This window comes from Crinia signifera, chromosome 9, assembly GCF_055691185.1.
Source record: "Crinia signifera chromosome 9, ASM5569118v1, whole genome shotgun sequence".
Taxonomy (NCBI): Eukaryota; Metazoa; Chordata; class Amphibia; order Anura; family Myobatrachidae; genus Crinia; species Crinia signifera.
The window spans coordinates 29,539,876-29,558,885 of NC_139225.1; the positions used below are offsets into that span (position 1 = coordinate 29,539,876).

The window sequence follows — 19,010 nt, forward strand, 5'->3', positions numbered from 1 at the left end:
AAAGACACACATTTGGACATATATGCTTTGTTTTGTGCAAACATGTTAATTTATAAACTTGCATCTTCTAGGAACGGGCAGTCTCCCGAGGTGGTCTCAGCGGAATGTGGGTGCAGTCAATTGCACCAAACACATTTGGCATGTGTGCAATGCGGACGCCAGAATGTACAACACAGCCAGCATTTTGTGCAGGCCTGAGACAGCGCATGAGCGTCCTGTCACAGGATCTAGCTCCAGTCTAATGAGGCCATAGAGACGGAGAATGTTGGTACGATTAAGCCGGAACATCTGTATAACCACATCATCCGGCAATGCGTCTAAGCATAAAGGCTCTCTAAATAAACGAGGCCTACACAGCCTCTGGGATACCTGCTGTAGCTGCTGATCATGCTCAGTTTCATGACGGCGGCATCTTCTTTGTTGCCACTGACAGGACATCAGCTGTCTGAAAGCCCACACTGATAGACTGATAGAAGGTGTATTTTTTTTCGCATATGGGTCATGATTCATAGGTATTTACTATTCATATATTGTCGTTTTACGAATACGACTTGTTAGTAAATGCTGAAAATACGGTTGGCCAATGTTAAAATCATGCATTTTCTATCGATGGTGTAGTAATTCGTAGACATTCCTATTCGTATTTTAAAATACGAATACGACCTCACTATGACAATACGCCTTATACGAATCTACATTTTTTTTAACTTAGTAAATTTAAAGATTACGAATACGACAAAAAAACACAACACTATGTACAGATGGAGCGAGCTCCATCTTTGCAGGTGCCGGCGATAGAATCGCCTGCCCCCGTCAGGGGCGTGCGCGCACGAGATGCTTGCATGCCCCTTTGCAAACGGAGCCTGCCGCCGGTCCCTGCTGCCTCCCCCGCTGGTCCCCCTCGCTTCACCGACCCCCCCCCCCTCGAACTGGGCAGCGTCTCACTGAAGCGGAGACGGGCAGGAAGACGCTGCCCAGCCGCCGTGATACTGGGACGCACGTGCGTGTGAGACGCACGCGCGTCCCAGTCTCTATCGCCGGCGCTCGCCAGTGCAAGGGATCTGGCGAGTGCCTGCCAAGGATGATGCCTTAGTAAATTTTCCCCTTAATGGGATGTGATTTTTAGTCACTTTCCAAAACCGCACATTATCACACTTTTTAAAAATGCATTTATTTTTTCTGGAATGCTCATATTTAATGAGAAAATGTGCAATTTTTAGTCATGACAGTGTGTGAATTTGAAGAAATGTGTGATTTTGTGTTAAAAACCCTCAAGAAAAATGGTGTGAGGTCTCCCCTCCTGCGCATAACCAGCCCCGGGCTCATTGAGCCGGGCCTGGTTCCAAAAATATGGGGGGGGGGGGGGGCCAAAAAGCATAGGGGTCTCTTGGACACTATAATTTCGGTATGGCTACTAATTAATTGTGGTTAAGATAGCACAAGTCTTCAACCTGTGGCCCTCCAGATGTTGTGGAACTACATGTCCCAGCATGCCCTGACAGTTTTGGCATGCCCTTATAGGAAAAAATGTGGCAATGCATGCTGGGACATGTAGTTTCACAACATCTGGAGGGCCACAGGTTGAAGACCCATGTATAGAGTATAGCTCTTAATAAGGACCAGGTTGTATTTTCAAAGTCTCGCATTTTATCTTCTGATTGTGATTTTGGAATGTATTCTAAATAAAGGCCCCAACGTTTGTAAAATGTTTTAACTCCATTTTCTATGTCCGATATACTGTAGCTACTGTAGGCGTCCGTTAAAATAGAGGATGGAGAGGAGTTCTTGGGTGACAGTGCTCAGCAATGGTGATTGGTTAGATATCCACTGTAAAAGAACTATCCTGGCAACCATGGCCACCGACAGTGGGGTGCTCTGGGTACAGCTGTAGGAACCTGCTGTGTGGTCTGAGCTGTGCCCTCTTTTGGATTGCTCTATCAGTTGCTTACCTCCTGACAGGGGCGGATTGGGGACCAAAAGTGGCCCTGGAAAATTTCTGGAAGTGGCCTCATGTGGGCGGCACCAAATCAAAATGGGCATGGCCATCATAACAGTAGGCAGGGTTACTACATCAGTATTGCTGCCGAACTTGAAGCTGAAAGATGCACGTGTTTCCACCTAGTTACAGGTGTTGCGCCGCCTAAACAATTCAGCTGAGGACACTGCAGGAAACAGGGCTGATTACTTTGAATACATATACTTAATAAATATGTATATGAAGTTTTCAGCCCATGTATAATTCTGAACAATGGGAGGAGGGAGAGCACCTCTCAGGGAGGGGGAACATGTTCATGAGCTCCCCTCCTAAAGCCTTAATGGGGCAATTTCAGACCCTTTTCTAAGCGATCTGACTAGATCACCTTCGCTTGCCACAACTTTACTAAAGGTAATACATGGTGGCGTGGACACATATATGTTAGAAAGTAGTCCAGCACTTCACTGACACAACACTACTGCCCCGGTGCCCTCAGTGAAAACAACACCTTAATAAAGCGGTTATACACCTCAAAATGCTGTAGTATATGTGACATACTGTATTAAAACAAAGGTAGGGGCCCACTATATATACTTATTTATTTTAATTACAGTTGGAGCAGTTTTCATTCAACCCAACAATGCGGCATGTCTGCCCATCTCGACGCACCATTAGCTGAGATTGGGACGTGCGTGCGTGATACTTGTGCACCACATTCGCAGCAATGGGACACGCAAGTGTTTGAGACGCTAGCGTGTCCCCATCTTGGCGCATTGTTGGGCTGAATGAAAATGGCGCCATATGTAAATACAACTGCTGTATTGCTGCCTCACACACACTTGCACTTACTGTAAATATTGGGACTCAGAGCCTGAAAAGCAGCACAGCAACAGCAGAATTTGTGGTTGCTCAGTGTTGTAACTAGACTTCTTACATAATTCGTCCCCTCCATGACGTTTTACCGCGATTATCGGGCCTGTGGGGAGGGGGAGCCAAATTAAATTACAATTGAATATGTCGGCTTTGCTATCACCCCACAGGTCATCGAATCGCAGTAAAATGCTGCGTGGAGAGGGGGGCAGCACGGGGCTACGATTGTGTGATGAAATGCATTAGAAAAACCATTTGTGGTCAGGGCCGGTGCTAGGGTCTTCGGTGCCCTCCTGCAAACTTTACATTTGCGCCCTCTCCTAATTTACAAAGGGACCGCGCACACAAAAAAACGATGTGGATGGGGCAAGGCCACTCATTTCAACTTACGTCACACAGTAAACCATCTTATTCACATTATACAGCACCAGTGCCATAACTAGACATTTTGGTGCCCTGTGCCAGAAAGTTAATTTGTGACTGCCCCATGAACTGGGGCACGCCAAAAAATAGGGGTGTGGCTTCATGGGGAAGTGGCATGGCAACATAACAGTACCAATAACACCATAATGCCATTACACATTATGGCTCACGTGGTAATGCCACACAGTACTGCCTATGCCACACATTGTGATGCGCTTACACATTATGCCACACGCTGTAATTCCCCTCACACAATATGCTGCACACTTTTATGCTCATATGACACTAGTGCCTTTTATTCACATTACACTTCATAGTAGTGCCCATACACAAAGGGGGAAATTTACTAAGATGTGAGTTGTATTTCACATGGGATGTTGCTATGGGCAACCAATCAGATGCTATCTTTTATCTTCTAGAAGGTGCTAAAATAATGAGAAGTAGTTTCTTATTGGTTGCCCATAGCAACATCCCATGTGAAATACAACTCACATCTTAGTAAATTTCCCCCAAAATGTCCACAGTAGTAGCTTTGCATAACATAAACGCCCACTGTGCCCTCTGTAGTATCGCTGACTATACATATTGTCCGCACCAGTTACCAAAAGTCTTGGCACTGATTATACGTAACACACACACCAGTTGCCGACAGTAGTAGTGCTGCCTATACATAATGCCCACACCAACTGCCGACAGTAGTAGTGCTGCCTATACATAACAACCACACCAGTTGCAGACAGTAGTAGCACTGCTTTTACTGTATGCCCACACCAGTTTCCAACAGTAATAGCGCTGCATTTAGCTAATGCCCACACCAGTGCCCGACAGTAGTAGCGCTGATTTAAACTAATGTGCACACCAGTTGCTGACAGTAGTAGTGATGCCTAACACCAACACCAGTTGCCGACAGTAGTAGTGATGCGTAATGCCCACACCAGATGCCAACAGTAGTAGCGCTTCTTATACCTAATGCCCACGCCAATTGCTGACAGTAGTAACGTTGCTTATAACTAATGCCCACACCAGTTGCCGACAGTAGTAGCGATGCGTAATGCCCACACCAGCTGCCAACAGTAGTAGCGCTGCCTATATGTAATGCCCACACCAGTTGCCGACAGTAGTAGTGCTGCCTATACATAACAACCACACCAGTTGCTGACAGTAGTATCGCTGCCTATATGTGACGCCCACACCAGCTGCCGACAGTAGTATCGCTGCCTGTATGTAACGCCCACACCAGTTGCCGACAGTAGTAGTGCTGCCTATACATAATGCCCACACCAGTTGCCGACAGTAGTATCGCTGCCTGTATGTAACGCCCACACCAGTTGCCGACAGTAGTGCTGCCTATACATAATGCCCACACCAGTTGCCGACAGTAGTATCGCTGCCTATACATAATGCCCACACCAGTTGCCGACAGTAGTAGTGCTGCCTATACATAATGCCCACACCAGTTGCCGACAGTAGTAGTGCTGCCTATACATAACAACCACACCAGTTGCTGATAATAGTAGCCCTGCTTATACCTAATGCCTACACCCGTTGCCGACAGTAGTAGCGATGCTTTTACCTAATGCCCACACCCGTTGCCGACAGTAATATCGCTGCTTTTAGCTAATGCCCACACCAGTAGCCGACAGTAATAGCGCTGATTTTAACTAATGCCCACACCAGTTGCCGACAGTAGTAGCGATGCTTATACCTAATGCCTACACCAGTTGCCAACAGTAATAGCGCTGATTTTAACTAATGCCCACACCAGTTGCCGACAGTAGTAGCTGCCTACAGTATATGTAACGCCCACACCAGTTGCCGACAGCAGTAGCACTGCCTATATGTAACGCCCACACCAGTTGCTGACAGTAGTAGCGCTGCCTATATGTAACACCCACACCAGCTGCCGACAGTAGTATCGCTGCCTATATGTAACGCCCACACCAGCTTCTGACAGTAGTATTGCTGCCTATATGTAAAACGCCCACACCAGCTGCTGACAGTAGTAGTGCTGCCTATACATAATGCCCACACCAGTTGCTGACAGTAGTAGCGCTGCCTATATGTAATGCCCACATCAGTTGCAGACAGTAGTAGCACTGCCTATACATAACACCCACACCAGTTGCTGACAGTAGTATCGCTGCCTATATGTAACGCCCACACCAGCTGCCGACAGTATCGCTGCCTGTATGTAACGCCCACACCAGCTGCTGACAGTAGTATTGTTGCCTATATGTAACGCGCACACAACAGCTGCTGACAGTAGTATTGCTGCCTATATGTAGTGCCTACACCAGCTGCCGACAGTAGTATCGCTGCCTATATGTAGTGCCCACGCCAGCTGCCGACAGTAGTATCGCTGCCTATATGTGACGCCCACACCAGCTGCCGACAGTAGTATCGCTGCCTGTATGTAACGCCCACACCAGTTGCCGACAATAGTAGTGCTGCCTATACATAATGCCCACACCAGTTGCCGACAGTAGTATCGCTGCCTGTATGTAACGCCCACACCAGTTGCCGACAGTAGTAGTGCTGCCTATACATAATGCCCACACCAGTTGCCGACAGTAGTATCGCTGCCTATACATAATGCCCACACCAGTTGCCGACAGTAGTAGTGCTGCCTATACATAATGCCCACACCAGTTGCCGACAGTAGTAGTGCTGCCTATACATAACAACCACACCAGTTGCTGATAATAGTAGCCCTGCTTATACCTAATGCCTACACCCGTTGCCGACAGTAGTAGCGATGCTTTTACCTAATGCCCACACCCGTTGCCGACAGTAATATCGCTGCTTTTAGCTAATGCCCACACCAGTAGCCGACAGTAATAGCGCTGATTTTAACTAATGCCCACACCAGTTGCCGACAGTAGTAGCGATGCTTATACCTAATGCCTACACCAGTTGCCAACAGTAATAGCGCTGATTTTAACTAATGCCCACACCAGTTGCCGACAGTAGTAGCTGCCTACAGTATATGTAACGCCCACACCAGTTGCCGACAGCAGTAGCACTGCCTTTATGTAACGCCCACACCAGTTGCTGACAGTAGTAGCGCTGCCTATATGTAACACCCACACCAGCTGCCGACAGTAGTATCGCTGCCTATATGTAACGCCCACACCAGCTTCTGACAGTAGTATTGCTGCCTATATGTAAAACGCCCACACCAGCTGCTGACAGTAGTAGTGCTGCCTATACATAATGCCCACACCAGTTGCTGACAGTAGTAGCGCTGCCTATATGTAATGCCCACATCAGTTGCAGACAGTAGTAGCACTGCCTATACATAACACCCACACCAGTTGCTGACAGTAGTATCGCTGCCTGTATGTAACGCCCACACCAGCTGCTGACAGTAGTACTGTTGCCTATATGTAACGCGCACACAACAGCTGCTGACAGTAGTATTGCTGCCTATATGTAATGCCTACACCAGCTGCCGACAGTAGTATCGCTGCCTATATGTAGCGCCCACGCCAGCTGCCGACAGTAGTATCGCTGCCTATATGTAAAGCCCATACCAGCTGCCGACAGTAGCATCGCTGCCTATATGTAACGCCCACATCCGCTGCCGACAGTAGTATTGCTGCCTATATGTAACACCCACACCAGCTGCCGACAGTAGTATCGCTGCCTATATGTAAAGCCCACACCAGCTGCCGACAGTAGCATGGCTGCCTATATGTAACGCCCACAACAGCTGCCGACAGTAGTATCGCTGCCTATATGTAACGCCTACACCAGCTGCCGACAGTAATATCGCTGCCTATATGTAACGCCCACACCAGCTGCCGACAGTAGTAGCACTGCCTATATGTAACGCCCACACCAGCTGCCGACAGTAGTATTGCTGCCTATATGTAACGCCCACACCAGTTGCTGACAGTAGTAGCGCTGCCTATATGTAACGCCCACACCAGCTGCCGACAGTAGTATCGGTGCCTATATGTAATGCCCACACCAGCTGCCGACAGTAGTATCGCTGCCTATATGTAATGCCCACACCAGCTGCCGACAGTAGTCGCGCTGCCCATATGTAATGCCTACACTAGCTGCCGACAGTAGTAGCGCTGCCTATATGTAATGCCCACAGCAGTTGCTGTCAGTAGTAGCGCTGCCTATATGTAACGCTCACACCAGCTGCTGAAAGTAGTATCGCTGCCTATATGTAACGCCCACACCAGCTGCCGACAGTAGCACTGCCTACATGTAACGCCCACACCAGTTTCCGACAGTAGTATCGCTGCCTATATGTAACGCCCACACCAGCTGCTGACAGTAGTATCGCTGCCTATATTTAACGCACACACCAGCTGCCGACAGTAGAAGCGCTGCCTATATGTAACACCCACGCCAGCTGCCGACAGTAGTAGCGCTGCCTATATGTAACGACCACACCAGCTGCCGAAAGTAGTATCGCTGCCTATATGTAACACCCAGACCAGCTGCCGACAGTAGTATCGCTGCCTATATGTAACGCCCACATCCGCTGCCGGTAGTAGTATCGCTGCCTATATGTAACGCCCACATCTGCTGCCGGTAGTATGGGGGGGGGCAAGCATTGGAGACGCACAGATACCAGAATCCCCAGCGCACTCTCGCTGATTGCTGCGCCAGGGACAGGTACAATGAGGATGGCTCCATCTGGACACAGTTTGCTGACAGTATTACTCGCTCTCATACACTTTTTTTTTTTACCTTAAAATCTGTGGCAGCTCATCTTCTCCTTTCATCAGCCCTGCTGTTCTCCAGTGTAGCTCCGCCCCCTTGCCCCGTGTGGCTCCGCCCATCCGATCCTTGTAGCTCCGCCCCCTGTCCAGTCTCTGGTGACAGTCACTGCTGTACAGAAGTTAGAGGGGGGTTGGGACATGGGAGCTGGGAAGGGCTTCATTCTGCTGGCGCTGCTGCCTGTAGTGTGACAGGCAGCAGCCACTGAAAGCAGCAGCAGCAGCGCGGGGGAGAGAGGGAGAGAGGATGTGTTCTCTGCTCAGTACGCTCACTGACTGGCTCCCCCGTTGTCTTCCCAGCCGCAGCTGCACCACCTGAGTTGCTGGTGATCGCTGCGGCTGGCCTCCTCTGTAAAAATGAAGAAGCAGGAAGCCCCCTACACGCACAAAGCTGGAGATGGGGACCACTTCCGGGCACGGCCACTGGTGCTATTACCCATAACTCCGCTGTGGCCGGCCCCTTCAGTCACATGTCACAGTGTCACCAGTAGCTGTCGGCCTCACTATCGGCCGGCCTCCCGGGAAAATTCCCGGTAACTTTAATGGCCAATCCGCCCCTGCCTCCTGATGAAGGTCCCAAGTGGACGGAAATGTTGAGTACTGTACCTTGATATTTACTCTCTTTGTATATTTTGAATACACGGCTGATTTTTAATTGCACTTAAAACACTGGAGAGTGCGTCCTTTTTTTCTATATACTTGGACTGTGGTTCTGGATGACACCCTAGGAGATGCTTTTTGCTGGATGGAGTGCAATCTTATCTCTACATATATATAGGGTACAGTATTTGAATACGACACTCCATCCATTTATAATCGGAGTTTAATAAACAATTCTAACAATTACCAAGCTACGTTTTTAAGTGGATGGAGTGCCGTATCCGTGGATGGAGTGCCGTATCCGTGGATGGAGTGCCGTATCCGTGGATGGAGTGCCGTATTATTTGTTCAAAGCAATAACAATAAATTAATCCATGGGCATGGTCAGCAGCTCACCAAGCGCTGGGCATGCCATCACAGTAGTGAAAAAATGCCCCTTCCAAAAAGGCCACCCTCCCTTTTGGTGTGCCCACAGCTTTGCCATGTGCAGGTCCATTCTGTGTTAATAGTTGAATCTGGGACCACCCATTACCACATTTCTAGATTCGCCTATGTCAGTAAGGTAGCTGCAAACATTGGTTTCACCCACTTGGCTCCGATTTATAATCTCCTTGGATTTTAGAATGGGCCTAATTCTGCATGGGTTGTAGCTTTGTGAGGATTTTCAAAACTACAATCCCAGGAGGCAGGATGCTGGAGGCCACCCAGCCCAGCACAAGGCTGCCCCGGACATCGGGTCCCGCCAATCGATATGCCTGTACAGCGAAGCACTGTTTCAGGTCATAGCAGCTGCGTGTGACCTTTATGCATCCACCGCAGCCCCCCCCCCCCCCCCCCCCAGAGTGGACAAGACACTCTGAATTGTCTGGACCATTCCCACAAAATGATTTGCTACTGAACCCTCAACGGTTGTTCGATGCCCCCTGTTCAAGCAGAGCAGTGACGGACAAGGGGGACTGCTGCCCTCGGGTGTAGCAAAAACAAAATCGTGACTGCTCTGTGAAAATCAAGGCAGTTGGGAGGTACTGTATGCATTGATTTCAAAGGAATTTTAGACCCCATTCCCAAAACTGTGAGTTCCTAGATCCGACAGCAGGAAAATTAGATTTTGCCTCACTTTCGGTACTTTCGGTCCAAATCTCAGTCCAGATCCACTCATATTGCAGAAGTTCAGGTGGGATTAGGTGTCTGAGAACAGAGCCTGCTCCTCTCTAATAAAATCATATCTGAATTTTGCAGTTCGACAGTTGTCAAATTAGGATTTAGGGCGGGATTCTCTAAAATCCGCAGCCCTCTTCGCCGGGCATCGCATTTCTAATGACCGCATATTCTCTAAAATATGCGGTCATTAACGCAAGGGACAGCTCTTGCGGTAAGAGCTGTCCCTTGCGATGCAGCGCCGTTGCTGGACTTCCGGGTCAATGCATGCGCAGACTGACGCGCCGGCCGCAGGGCATGCTGGGAGGGATCCGCGACGGATCCCTCACACACCGCTGCGGTAAGAAGCCCATAGGCTTCTGCAGGGAACCGCCAGCTTTTGCTGGCGATTCCCTCCGCAGCGGTGACACTGCGGAGGGAGGTTAGAGAGTACAGAAATGCGGTAAAAACCCCGATAACGGGGTTTTTACCGCATTTCTGTAATAGAGAATCTCGCCCTTAATCTCCCGTATAGGACGTATTCTATATTCATTTTAATTTTAACTTTTCATGTTACAGGCAGAACAATTTGTACAAGAAGACCATTCATTTCTGCACTAATTGGGATTAGTGGTATATTTCTCTTCTCGATGACTTGGTAAGTACCAGCAGCATGCTACTGCCTTGCATTTATAATGAGGAAAATTATGCCAGTGGTTCCCAAACATTCCTGGCCGTCTTCCTGGCGAGATACTCGGTAAAAATGATTAACACCAATAAACTGCGCTTACCTGCTGCTGCGACTCATGAGTGGGTAGTGGATGTTAGCCCGTACCTTGGCAGGGGTCTAACGTGCCAGGAGATATGGTCATTTGGTCTACAGCATGTTGGTCGACAAGCATTGGGTCGACACCATTAGGTCAACATGGTTCTAGGTCGATATGGGTCAAGGTCAACATGGCTTTAGGTCGACAGGTCATTAGGTCGACACAATCATTATGTCGACATGGTCTAGGTCCACAGTCAAAAGGTTGACATGGGGTTTTTCACTGTGTTTTGAGCCGACATGTGCCAACAGGCGGTATTTCATGCCCTACAATCCACTAGGGCGTGGTGTGAGAATAAAATAGTGTGCCTGATGCATCGCGAGCGCAGCGAGCCATGCAAAGGGATGCAGTGCACTTCAAACTGTGTCCATGTTGACTGTGTCGACATTCTGTAAAAAAACAGTGAAAACCCCATGTCGACCTTTTGACTGTCAACCTAGACCATGTCGACCTAATGCTTGTGTAAACCTAATGACCTGTCGACCTAGACCCATGTCGACCTAGGACCATTTAGACATTTCCACATGTCGACCTAATGTTGTCAACCTAATGCTTGTTGACCAACATGCTATAGACCAAATGATCCCAACCCCCTGTGAGACTGCTCTGGCTTCACTATGACTGGCAGTGACTTCCTATTGGAAGTCTGATCTGCCATTCACCAAGGCAGTCCAATTGGGAGGTGCTCCCTCCCTGCCGTTCGGAAATCTAAAGAACCCTACTACTTTGGGACCTATTAGTGTTCTTCATTCTAAATCTTTATTTTTATAGGGAACTCCCTTGAAGAAGCAGGGTGCCAGAATGTTTTTAAGGTAGTGAGCCTTCATAAAAATTATTGTTGGTTCAGTTTCTAAATTGTTCCTAAGGACGAGATCAGTGCCAAGCAACTTATAGTTTTTCTTCACGATACTGAGTTACCACTTGTTCTTTAAATTGATTTGTTGAAATACAGTTTCTTCAAGATACTGTGGCTGGCTTTTCGGTACATTGCTACGCCAGCTTTTTGGGGGGTTACTTGAAGAGGGGAAAAAGCTGCAGACATTAACTGGAGACACTGTGACTATATCCTCTACCACCTCCACCGTTATATCTAAAAAATGAGTTTGTGACAGATGGTGAGTGCTGGTGAAGGATAACCCATACATGTTGGTGTTTAAATAAGTACCAAAATCTGTTACTGAAGAATTGTCACTGTGCCAAACAAAATACAGGTCATCAATATAGTGAGTATAGAGGACCAGGTACGACGCATAGCATCCTTCCAAGATGTAATGTTACTCGAAGTTCCCCATATATAAATGTGTGAAGCTAGGCACGAACCTGGTCCCCATTGCGGTACCGAGGACCTGCACATCGTGACAGTGATCAAATAAAAAGTGTTTGTGAGTGAGGAAAACATAATTGAGGCCAATAAAAATTCCTGCTTTTCCTCTGAGACCCATACATCTCCCACCAGGTGATCAGAGACTGCCTCCACACTCTTCTTATGGGGGATGTTGTTCTAAAGTGCCTGAACATCACACATCACAAACAAGTGTTCAGGCTTCCATTCCAATCCTTCTATCAACTGAATGTAGCTGGTGGTATCATGTATATGTGATCTCAGAGAAGAAGGAGATGTGATGTTCATAAAAACCCCATAAAAGCACTGGGTATTTCCCTGGGAACGCAGGGGAGGATGGCTGATGTCAGCATTCGCCCCCTTTACAGCCATCTCTGTCCAGGGTAGTGTTAAATTTAGACGTGCCAGGGGTTAAATAAGTTGGGCGGAGCTCCTCTGGACACTGAATGTCATGTCCGGAGCCCTTGCAGCCGCAACCCCCTCCCATAAGGAAGTATGAGCTGTCCGGTGGCTGCCCCTCTAGAAACACCCCGCCACTTGTTCCGGTAAAGAATTATCGAGCGTCCGGTGTCGCTGCGACGCATCCCCCTCCCGCCGCTGCTCGCTCACTGTAGCCAAGGAAAATAACAGCCAGTGGCTGCGCTGCATCCCCCCCCCCCAGCCAGAAGATGTGCGGGTGAGAGGAGTGGGGCAGGAGAGCAGGAGGAGAGGAAGCCTGGAGCAGTAGTTGGAAGTGCCGGTAATTTGAAAAGTTAGTGCAGCAGCAGCACAGACGTGACTTCAGCGCTCAGCTTTAGAGGCCCCGTCCATTGACCACACCACAGGACAGCAGTCAGTGGATGGGGTCTCTAACACTGAGTGCTGGAATCCCATCCATGCTGCTGCCGCATTGATATTAAAGCAAACACTTTTTTTTTACTCAAATCTGCCTGCCGTTTTCATCCCCTTTATCTTTATCTCTCCCCATCGCTCTCACCCTCTCTTGCTGTTTGTCATGGCCCGCTGCAGGGGGACGCTGGCCCAACAGAGCATACCTGTGAGGGTGCTCTGGAGGGGCTCCACTGGTGGTGGGGCAGGCTGATGGCGCTGGTCCTGTGTGGCCAGGTGTCCTCCCGGCCATAGGTGCCGATTCTGTGGGTGCTCAAGGGCCCGAGCACCCACGGAAATTGTTGAGCACCCACGGGCCCGAGTCCCGCTGCTGGGCCGCCATATTAACGTGCTAATTTGCAGCTGCAGCACCCACATTGCCGGACCCGCCACCTGGGAAACAGTATGCCGGGAAGAGTGTATGCTGTCCACGGAGTACCTGCACTGTTGGGGCAGTAATTTGAATATTGGAGACAACTGTGCTAAGTAATATAAATTGGTATTATTTTGTGGCCACACCCCTTCCCTGTGAAGCCACTATTTTTGGCTTGAGCACCCACCAGCAAAAACATAAATTGGCACCTATGCTCCCGGCGTGCAGACAGACTCTGGAGGCAAGTATAATGCTGTGAGCGCCATACTCCCTCAGCGGCCATCTTGGTTGTGGGCAAACAGCCCGTTTTGCCCTTACTCCTATTCTGGACATCCCAATTGAGTGGGAACCACCCTAAGGGGTATTTAGGAGGCAGGCCTGGTGCAGGCAGTTGCCAGTGCAACGTATCCACAGTCTAGTACTGTGGCTAACAGTTCTCTGTGCTCCAGTCATCCTGCAAAGCTATTAGACTCCAGCCTGACTACCGTCTCACCTGCTAACTTCGGTTACAATCCTGCCTGCCAGTATATTCCAGCCTGCCTTATTCTGTATTTCCTGGTGGTTCCCTGAGCCTCTGCCTTCCAGTATTACCCTTCGCCAGAGTGCCTACCATTGCATCGGCGACGCTGACACCCCCACGGGTAAACTATCTACCACTGTCGCAGTGCTACCAATAAAGGAACCCATTCATGCAACAGCCGATCCTTCGTCCAGCACGTTTGTTATACAGAGGTCCAGACCGCCCAGAAGCTCCCGTGCCAGTACCGGATCCACAAAACCTCCCGAGCGTGACACCATTGCTGTTCCTCCCTCTCTTTCTCCCCATCACTATGCCTTCTTCTTTCTCCCCCTGACACTGTGGGGGGGGGGGCATATAAACAGAGCCTTGCACAACATACTATTACTGTGCATGTAACCCCTGGCACTGGGCATGTCACCCCTGACACTGGGCATGTTACCCCTGGCATCAAGCAAGAAACCTCTGGCACTGAGCATGTAGGCAAGCGGCACTTATGTTGCATAATATGTAATGGGCCTTACGGTGTGTGGAATAATGTGTAATAGGCACTACGTTGTCTGGCATATTGTGTAATGGGCATTACGGTGTGTGGCATAATGTGTAATTGCCATTGCGGTTTGTATAATCCCCTGTACCACAATGCCCCCCCCCCCCCCCCCCCCTAAAGCTTTTCTGCACGCCTTAGGCGCACACTGTCCCGTTTTTGTGTGGTGTTGAGTTGTTCTGCACTGTGGGGCATAATTGGAATTAGGGGTGCTATTATTGTTTTCATGGGTATATGGGACAGGATAAAGCTTACAGAGGGCCATGATCACCCTAGCACCAACCCTGGCTGTGACATGGACATGGGTGGGGGGGGCGAAGGAAGTGAGTTCCAGCACCTCGCCAGGACCACTTTCAGCACAGGATGGAGCTTACCTGTTCGCTAGACTGCAAGTATATGCAGCATACTTGCCTACTTTTGAAAACTAGTTTAATGGAGATTATAGTTGGTCGTAGAATTTAGCACAGCGTCCCATTAAGGGGGCGTGTCATGCTCCACCCAAAGGGTGTGTCTAGTTCCATATATGGAGAGATTGTGAAAATAGATTGAAAATGTGGCACCTAGCAGCGTGGGTGTGTACTGCTACATCTGAGAGGAATCTTGTAAAATGACTTATATCCTAATGTAGATGAGCCCCAAAGCAGTTAGTAAGAGCTACTATGCTTGGTAAAGTGCTGGGAAATGGTGCTGATGATTCAATGTAAATGTATTTATCACTCATTCCTTTTTTCCCCAAAAATGTAACAGTGTAATGTGGGCTAGGTGAAATGAGGGAGATTGCTGGACTAATGAGGGAGAGAGGGAGATTGCTGCTATTTCAGGGAGTCTCCTGCAGAATGCAGGAGGGTAGGCAGCTATGATATGCAGCCTAGCCAACAGGTCTGAATCATGCACAAATTTACTTGATTTGTTTTGCTTTCTTTACAAACATAATTTTCTTTATAAAACAGTTTTATAGAGTTGTTGTAAACTTTTTGTACCATTATTTAGGTACAGCATTGACTACGAAAAATGGAATACTATTACTTTCCTTCCCTGCAAGCGTGAGTGAGTACCTATACTGTGTATTAATGTTCCAATATACTGCTGTACAGTTATTCTATTTATATTTTCCTCTCCCAGGTCTTATGATCCTCAAGTTCACTTACCTATCACTTTCTGTTATTCTGCAAAGAACAGCTACTGATGCAGGCTCCCTAAAGACCCCATACATTAGGCCAACCTGGCCCCGATTTCCCCTGAACAACACATGATGTGGAGCTGCAGGCGGGGGGAGGACAGAATTAAAAAACCCTATTAAAAACTGGGCGTCCGATGATAGGCTGAGAGAGTTCTGTCAGCCAATCAGTGGCTGATCAGTCTTTTGAATATGAATTTTCAGTTCTGATCTGTCTGACCTCCAACTCTGATCTGATGCGCGGATCCAAACAGATGTCCTATACTTGCGATTTGGTCTGATTTCACCCAATTTCTCAGCCCGAACTGCTGTAATCAGGTGAAATTGGCCCAAATCACATAGGGCCTTATTCTAGTTCACTCTGTGGGGGTTATTCTAGTCCATTCTTTCTGACAAAATCCTTCTTAGATGGACAAAACCATGTGCACTGCAGGTGGGGCAGATGTTACTTGTGCAGAGAGAATTAGATTTGGGTGGGGTTTTTCTTCAAAGTGAGATCTGTATTGCAGTGTAAAAATAAAGCAGTCATTATTTTCCCTGCACAGAAACAAAATAACTCAGCCAAATCTAATTCTCGCTGCACATTTTACATCTGCCCCCCTGCAGTGCACATGGTTTTGTCCATCTAAGAAGGATTTTGTCAGCAAGAATTAACTAGAATAAGGCCCATAGTGTACGGGGGCCTTATGCTTGTGATCAATTTTACTGGAATCAGGTTATCATAAGTAGTCAAATTGGTAATTGCAGCACCATAATCATCTACATGTAGTTGCGATTACAGGATCGCATGGCAACAAATGCAATGAGATTCGATATTTCATTGTATAAGCACCCATGCCATGCCATGTGATGTGATGTGATGGGTGCTTACTATGCCATTGCATCACCCCCAGTATCCACGCCACCCGAAGCGAGCGGCGGCGGAACGCGTCCTCCGACCATGGCTGGCAGAGCCTGCAAAGCAGGGAGGCGCCAGACTATGTAGGCGCTGTGCTCTCCCTGCTCTGCGACTACCACTGTGTGCAGCTGCCGGCTGCTGTTGTCAGTGTATGACAGACAGCAGCGCTGGCAGCAGAGTGGAGAGGAGAAAGGACTTACATCGGATTCTCAGCTGATGTAGAAAGGAGCAGCAGGATAAGTCCCTGGCCTGCACCTCCCTCACTGTGGTGCAGAGACCCTCCCCCTCATCAGCATCAGGGGTCAGGACAGCATGTGCCGAGCTCTGATTGGAGGAGCTCGGCACATGCTGATTAAAGAAGCCCCTGATTGGAGGAGCATATCACATGCTCCTTTGATCCGTGAAACACCAAGAGAATTGATCTCACAGCATGCCATGGCTTCCTCTGTGAGTATACACTCTGCCTCTCCCTGCAGATTCTAGCTCTTTCTTTCTTTTTTTCTCTCTCTGACCATGATCTGTCCCATCCCCTCTATTCTCAGGATCTGCCTTCCTCTCCCTGTCCATCATCTGTCCCCCTCTACCTGTATCTTCCCCCTCTCCATGCCCACCACCTCTCCCCTTCACCCTGCACTGTATCTGTCCCCTCTCCTTGCCCAGCACCTGTCCCACCTCCTGTTCACCATATCTCTCCCTGCCCATCATCTCTCCCACCCCCTCCCTGCCCAGTATCTGCCTTCCTCTTGCTGCCAAGCACCTGTCCTGTCCCCCCTTCTGCCCATCATCTCTCCCACCACCTCCCTGACCAGTATCTGCCTTTCTCTCCCTGCTCAGCATGTATCCTGTCCCCTCTCCTGGCCACCATCTATCCCCTCTCCCTGCCCAGTATCTGCCCCCTCTACCTGCTAACCATCTGTCCCTCCGTGCCCAGTACCTGCCTTCCTGTCCCTGCCCACCATCCGTCTCCCCTCCCTCTGCCCACCATCCATCCCCCCTCCCTCTGCCCTCCATTTGTCCCTCCTCTCCCTGCTCACCATCTCTCCCCCTCTTTCTGCCCAGCATCTCTCCCCTTTCTCTTTGCCCATCATTTCACACCCTCTCTCTGCCCATTATCTCCCCCCCTTTACTTGTCCACCATCTGTCCATCCACCTCTCACTGTCCACCATCTGTCCCCCCTCTCTGCCCAGCGTCTCTCCCCCTCCCTGCCCATTATCTTTCCCCTTCTCCCTGACCATCATCTGTCTCCCCATCCGTTTCTGCCCAGCATCTCTCCCCACCATCTGCCCCCTCTCTCCACATCTGTACCAACCTCTCTCTACCCAGCATCTGTTCCCCACCAATCTCTCCTCAGCATCTGCCCCTCTCTCCCCACATCTGTCCCCCTCTTTGCCCAGCATATGCAGATCTGCGCCCCTCTCCCCAGTATCTGTCCCCCCTCTCCCTGCCCATCATATCTCCTCCTCTGTTTGCCCAGCATCTGTCCCCCACTCTCTGCCCATCTTCTGTCCCCCCTTTTCGTGCTAGGAAACAAGTACCTTTTTTTTTTTTTAAATCATGAATGTAATGAATAAAATAAGTAAAAAATTAGGAGAATGTTAATCTACGTAAAAAAAAGTGGGTCTCGTGACTGCATGGGGCAGGAACCTTTAAAGGAGCAATGATCCTTTAAATATCTGTTTTTATGGCTTATTGTGGCTTCACTGGATGCGTTTTACCAAACATTTCAGCTCATTGCCCATTGGGCCCTTGGTTCAGAACTGGACCCGGTGGCTGGCGATGATGCGGGAGCGCGCATCAGCGCTCATTGCTAGCCCATACACACTACGCCAGCGACACCCAGTGTGAATGGGCCTTCATTCCTGGCTACTGATCTTTGCAATAAATTACTGACCTCTGGCTTTATGAAATGTTCCTTCTGTCTCACACAAGATCCAGTGTACCAACCCAACTGTAGAACTATTTACTTGGTTCAGTGTCTGCTGCAGACTTACTGACAGTGGTGTAGAAGTCATTGCTTGGATTACTGTCTGCTGCATACTCTCTGACTGTGATATAGAAGTCATTACTTGGATTACTGTCTGCTGCATACTCTCTGACTGTGGTATAGAAGTCATTACTTGGATCACTGTCTGCTGCAGACTAGCTGACTCTGGTGTAGAAGTCATCACTTGGATTACTGTCTGCTGCAGACTTACTGTTAAATGTATTATAAACAGAAAATTGTTTACTGTATTTGCAGATCCTACACAGACAAGATCAGGGGTTAAAGTGAGGGGGAACTGGGTGGAACTGAGTTCCACCACCTCTAATGGCAGGGGCAACTGAGTTCCACCTCTACCACAGCCCTGAACAGTAATTCCAACAGAAAAGCCTGTCCCAGCGCCTTGTTTTTCTGGCGCAGCATATGTGATGTCATGCCATCACCACCACTGAAGTGAAGAAGAGCTACTAAGAAGAGCAGGCTCTGTGCATGCTGGAGACAAGATGAGAGGGGCTGAAGGGACACAGAGGTGGGGAAGTTGCTGGAGGGACACAGGGCATAGAGCTGCTGAGGGACACGGAGAGTGAGCTGCTGGAGTGACAGAAATAGATGTGTATAAGCAGCACAACTGTGGACAATATGTGTATAAGGGGCACTACTGTGTGATTTAATATGAATCAAGAGCACTACATGCGGTGTATAATGTGTATATGATTGTGCTACTATGTTGTGTAAT

General features: G+C 48.8%; 1 protein-coding gene across 3 annotated transcripts in view; it reads left to right on the plus strand.

The window, feature by feature from the left end:
* LOC146035306 (histo-blood group ABO system transferase-like) overlaps positions 1–19,010 on the plus strand; it is a 65,106-nt gene that overhangs the window by 27,385 nt on the left and 18,711 nt on the right. Inside the window, exons 2-3 of one of the 3 annotated variants that reach the window (XM_083158664.1) lie at positions 10,324–10,402; positions 15,208–15,264. In XM_083158664.1, the coding sequence (XP_083014790.1) occupies positions 10,324–10,402; positions 15,208–15,264 (136 nt within the window). Of the gene's footprint in view, positions 1–10,323; positions 10,403–15,207; positions 15,265–16,693; positions 16,740–18,488; positions 18,804–19,010 lie in introns of those variants that run through there. The other 2 variants (XM_083158667.1, XM_083158666.1) reach the window with 2 other exon arrangements.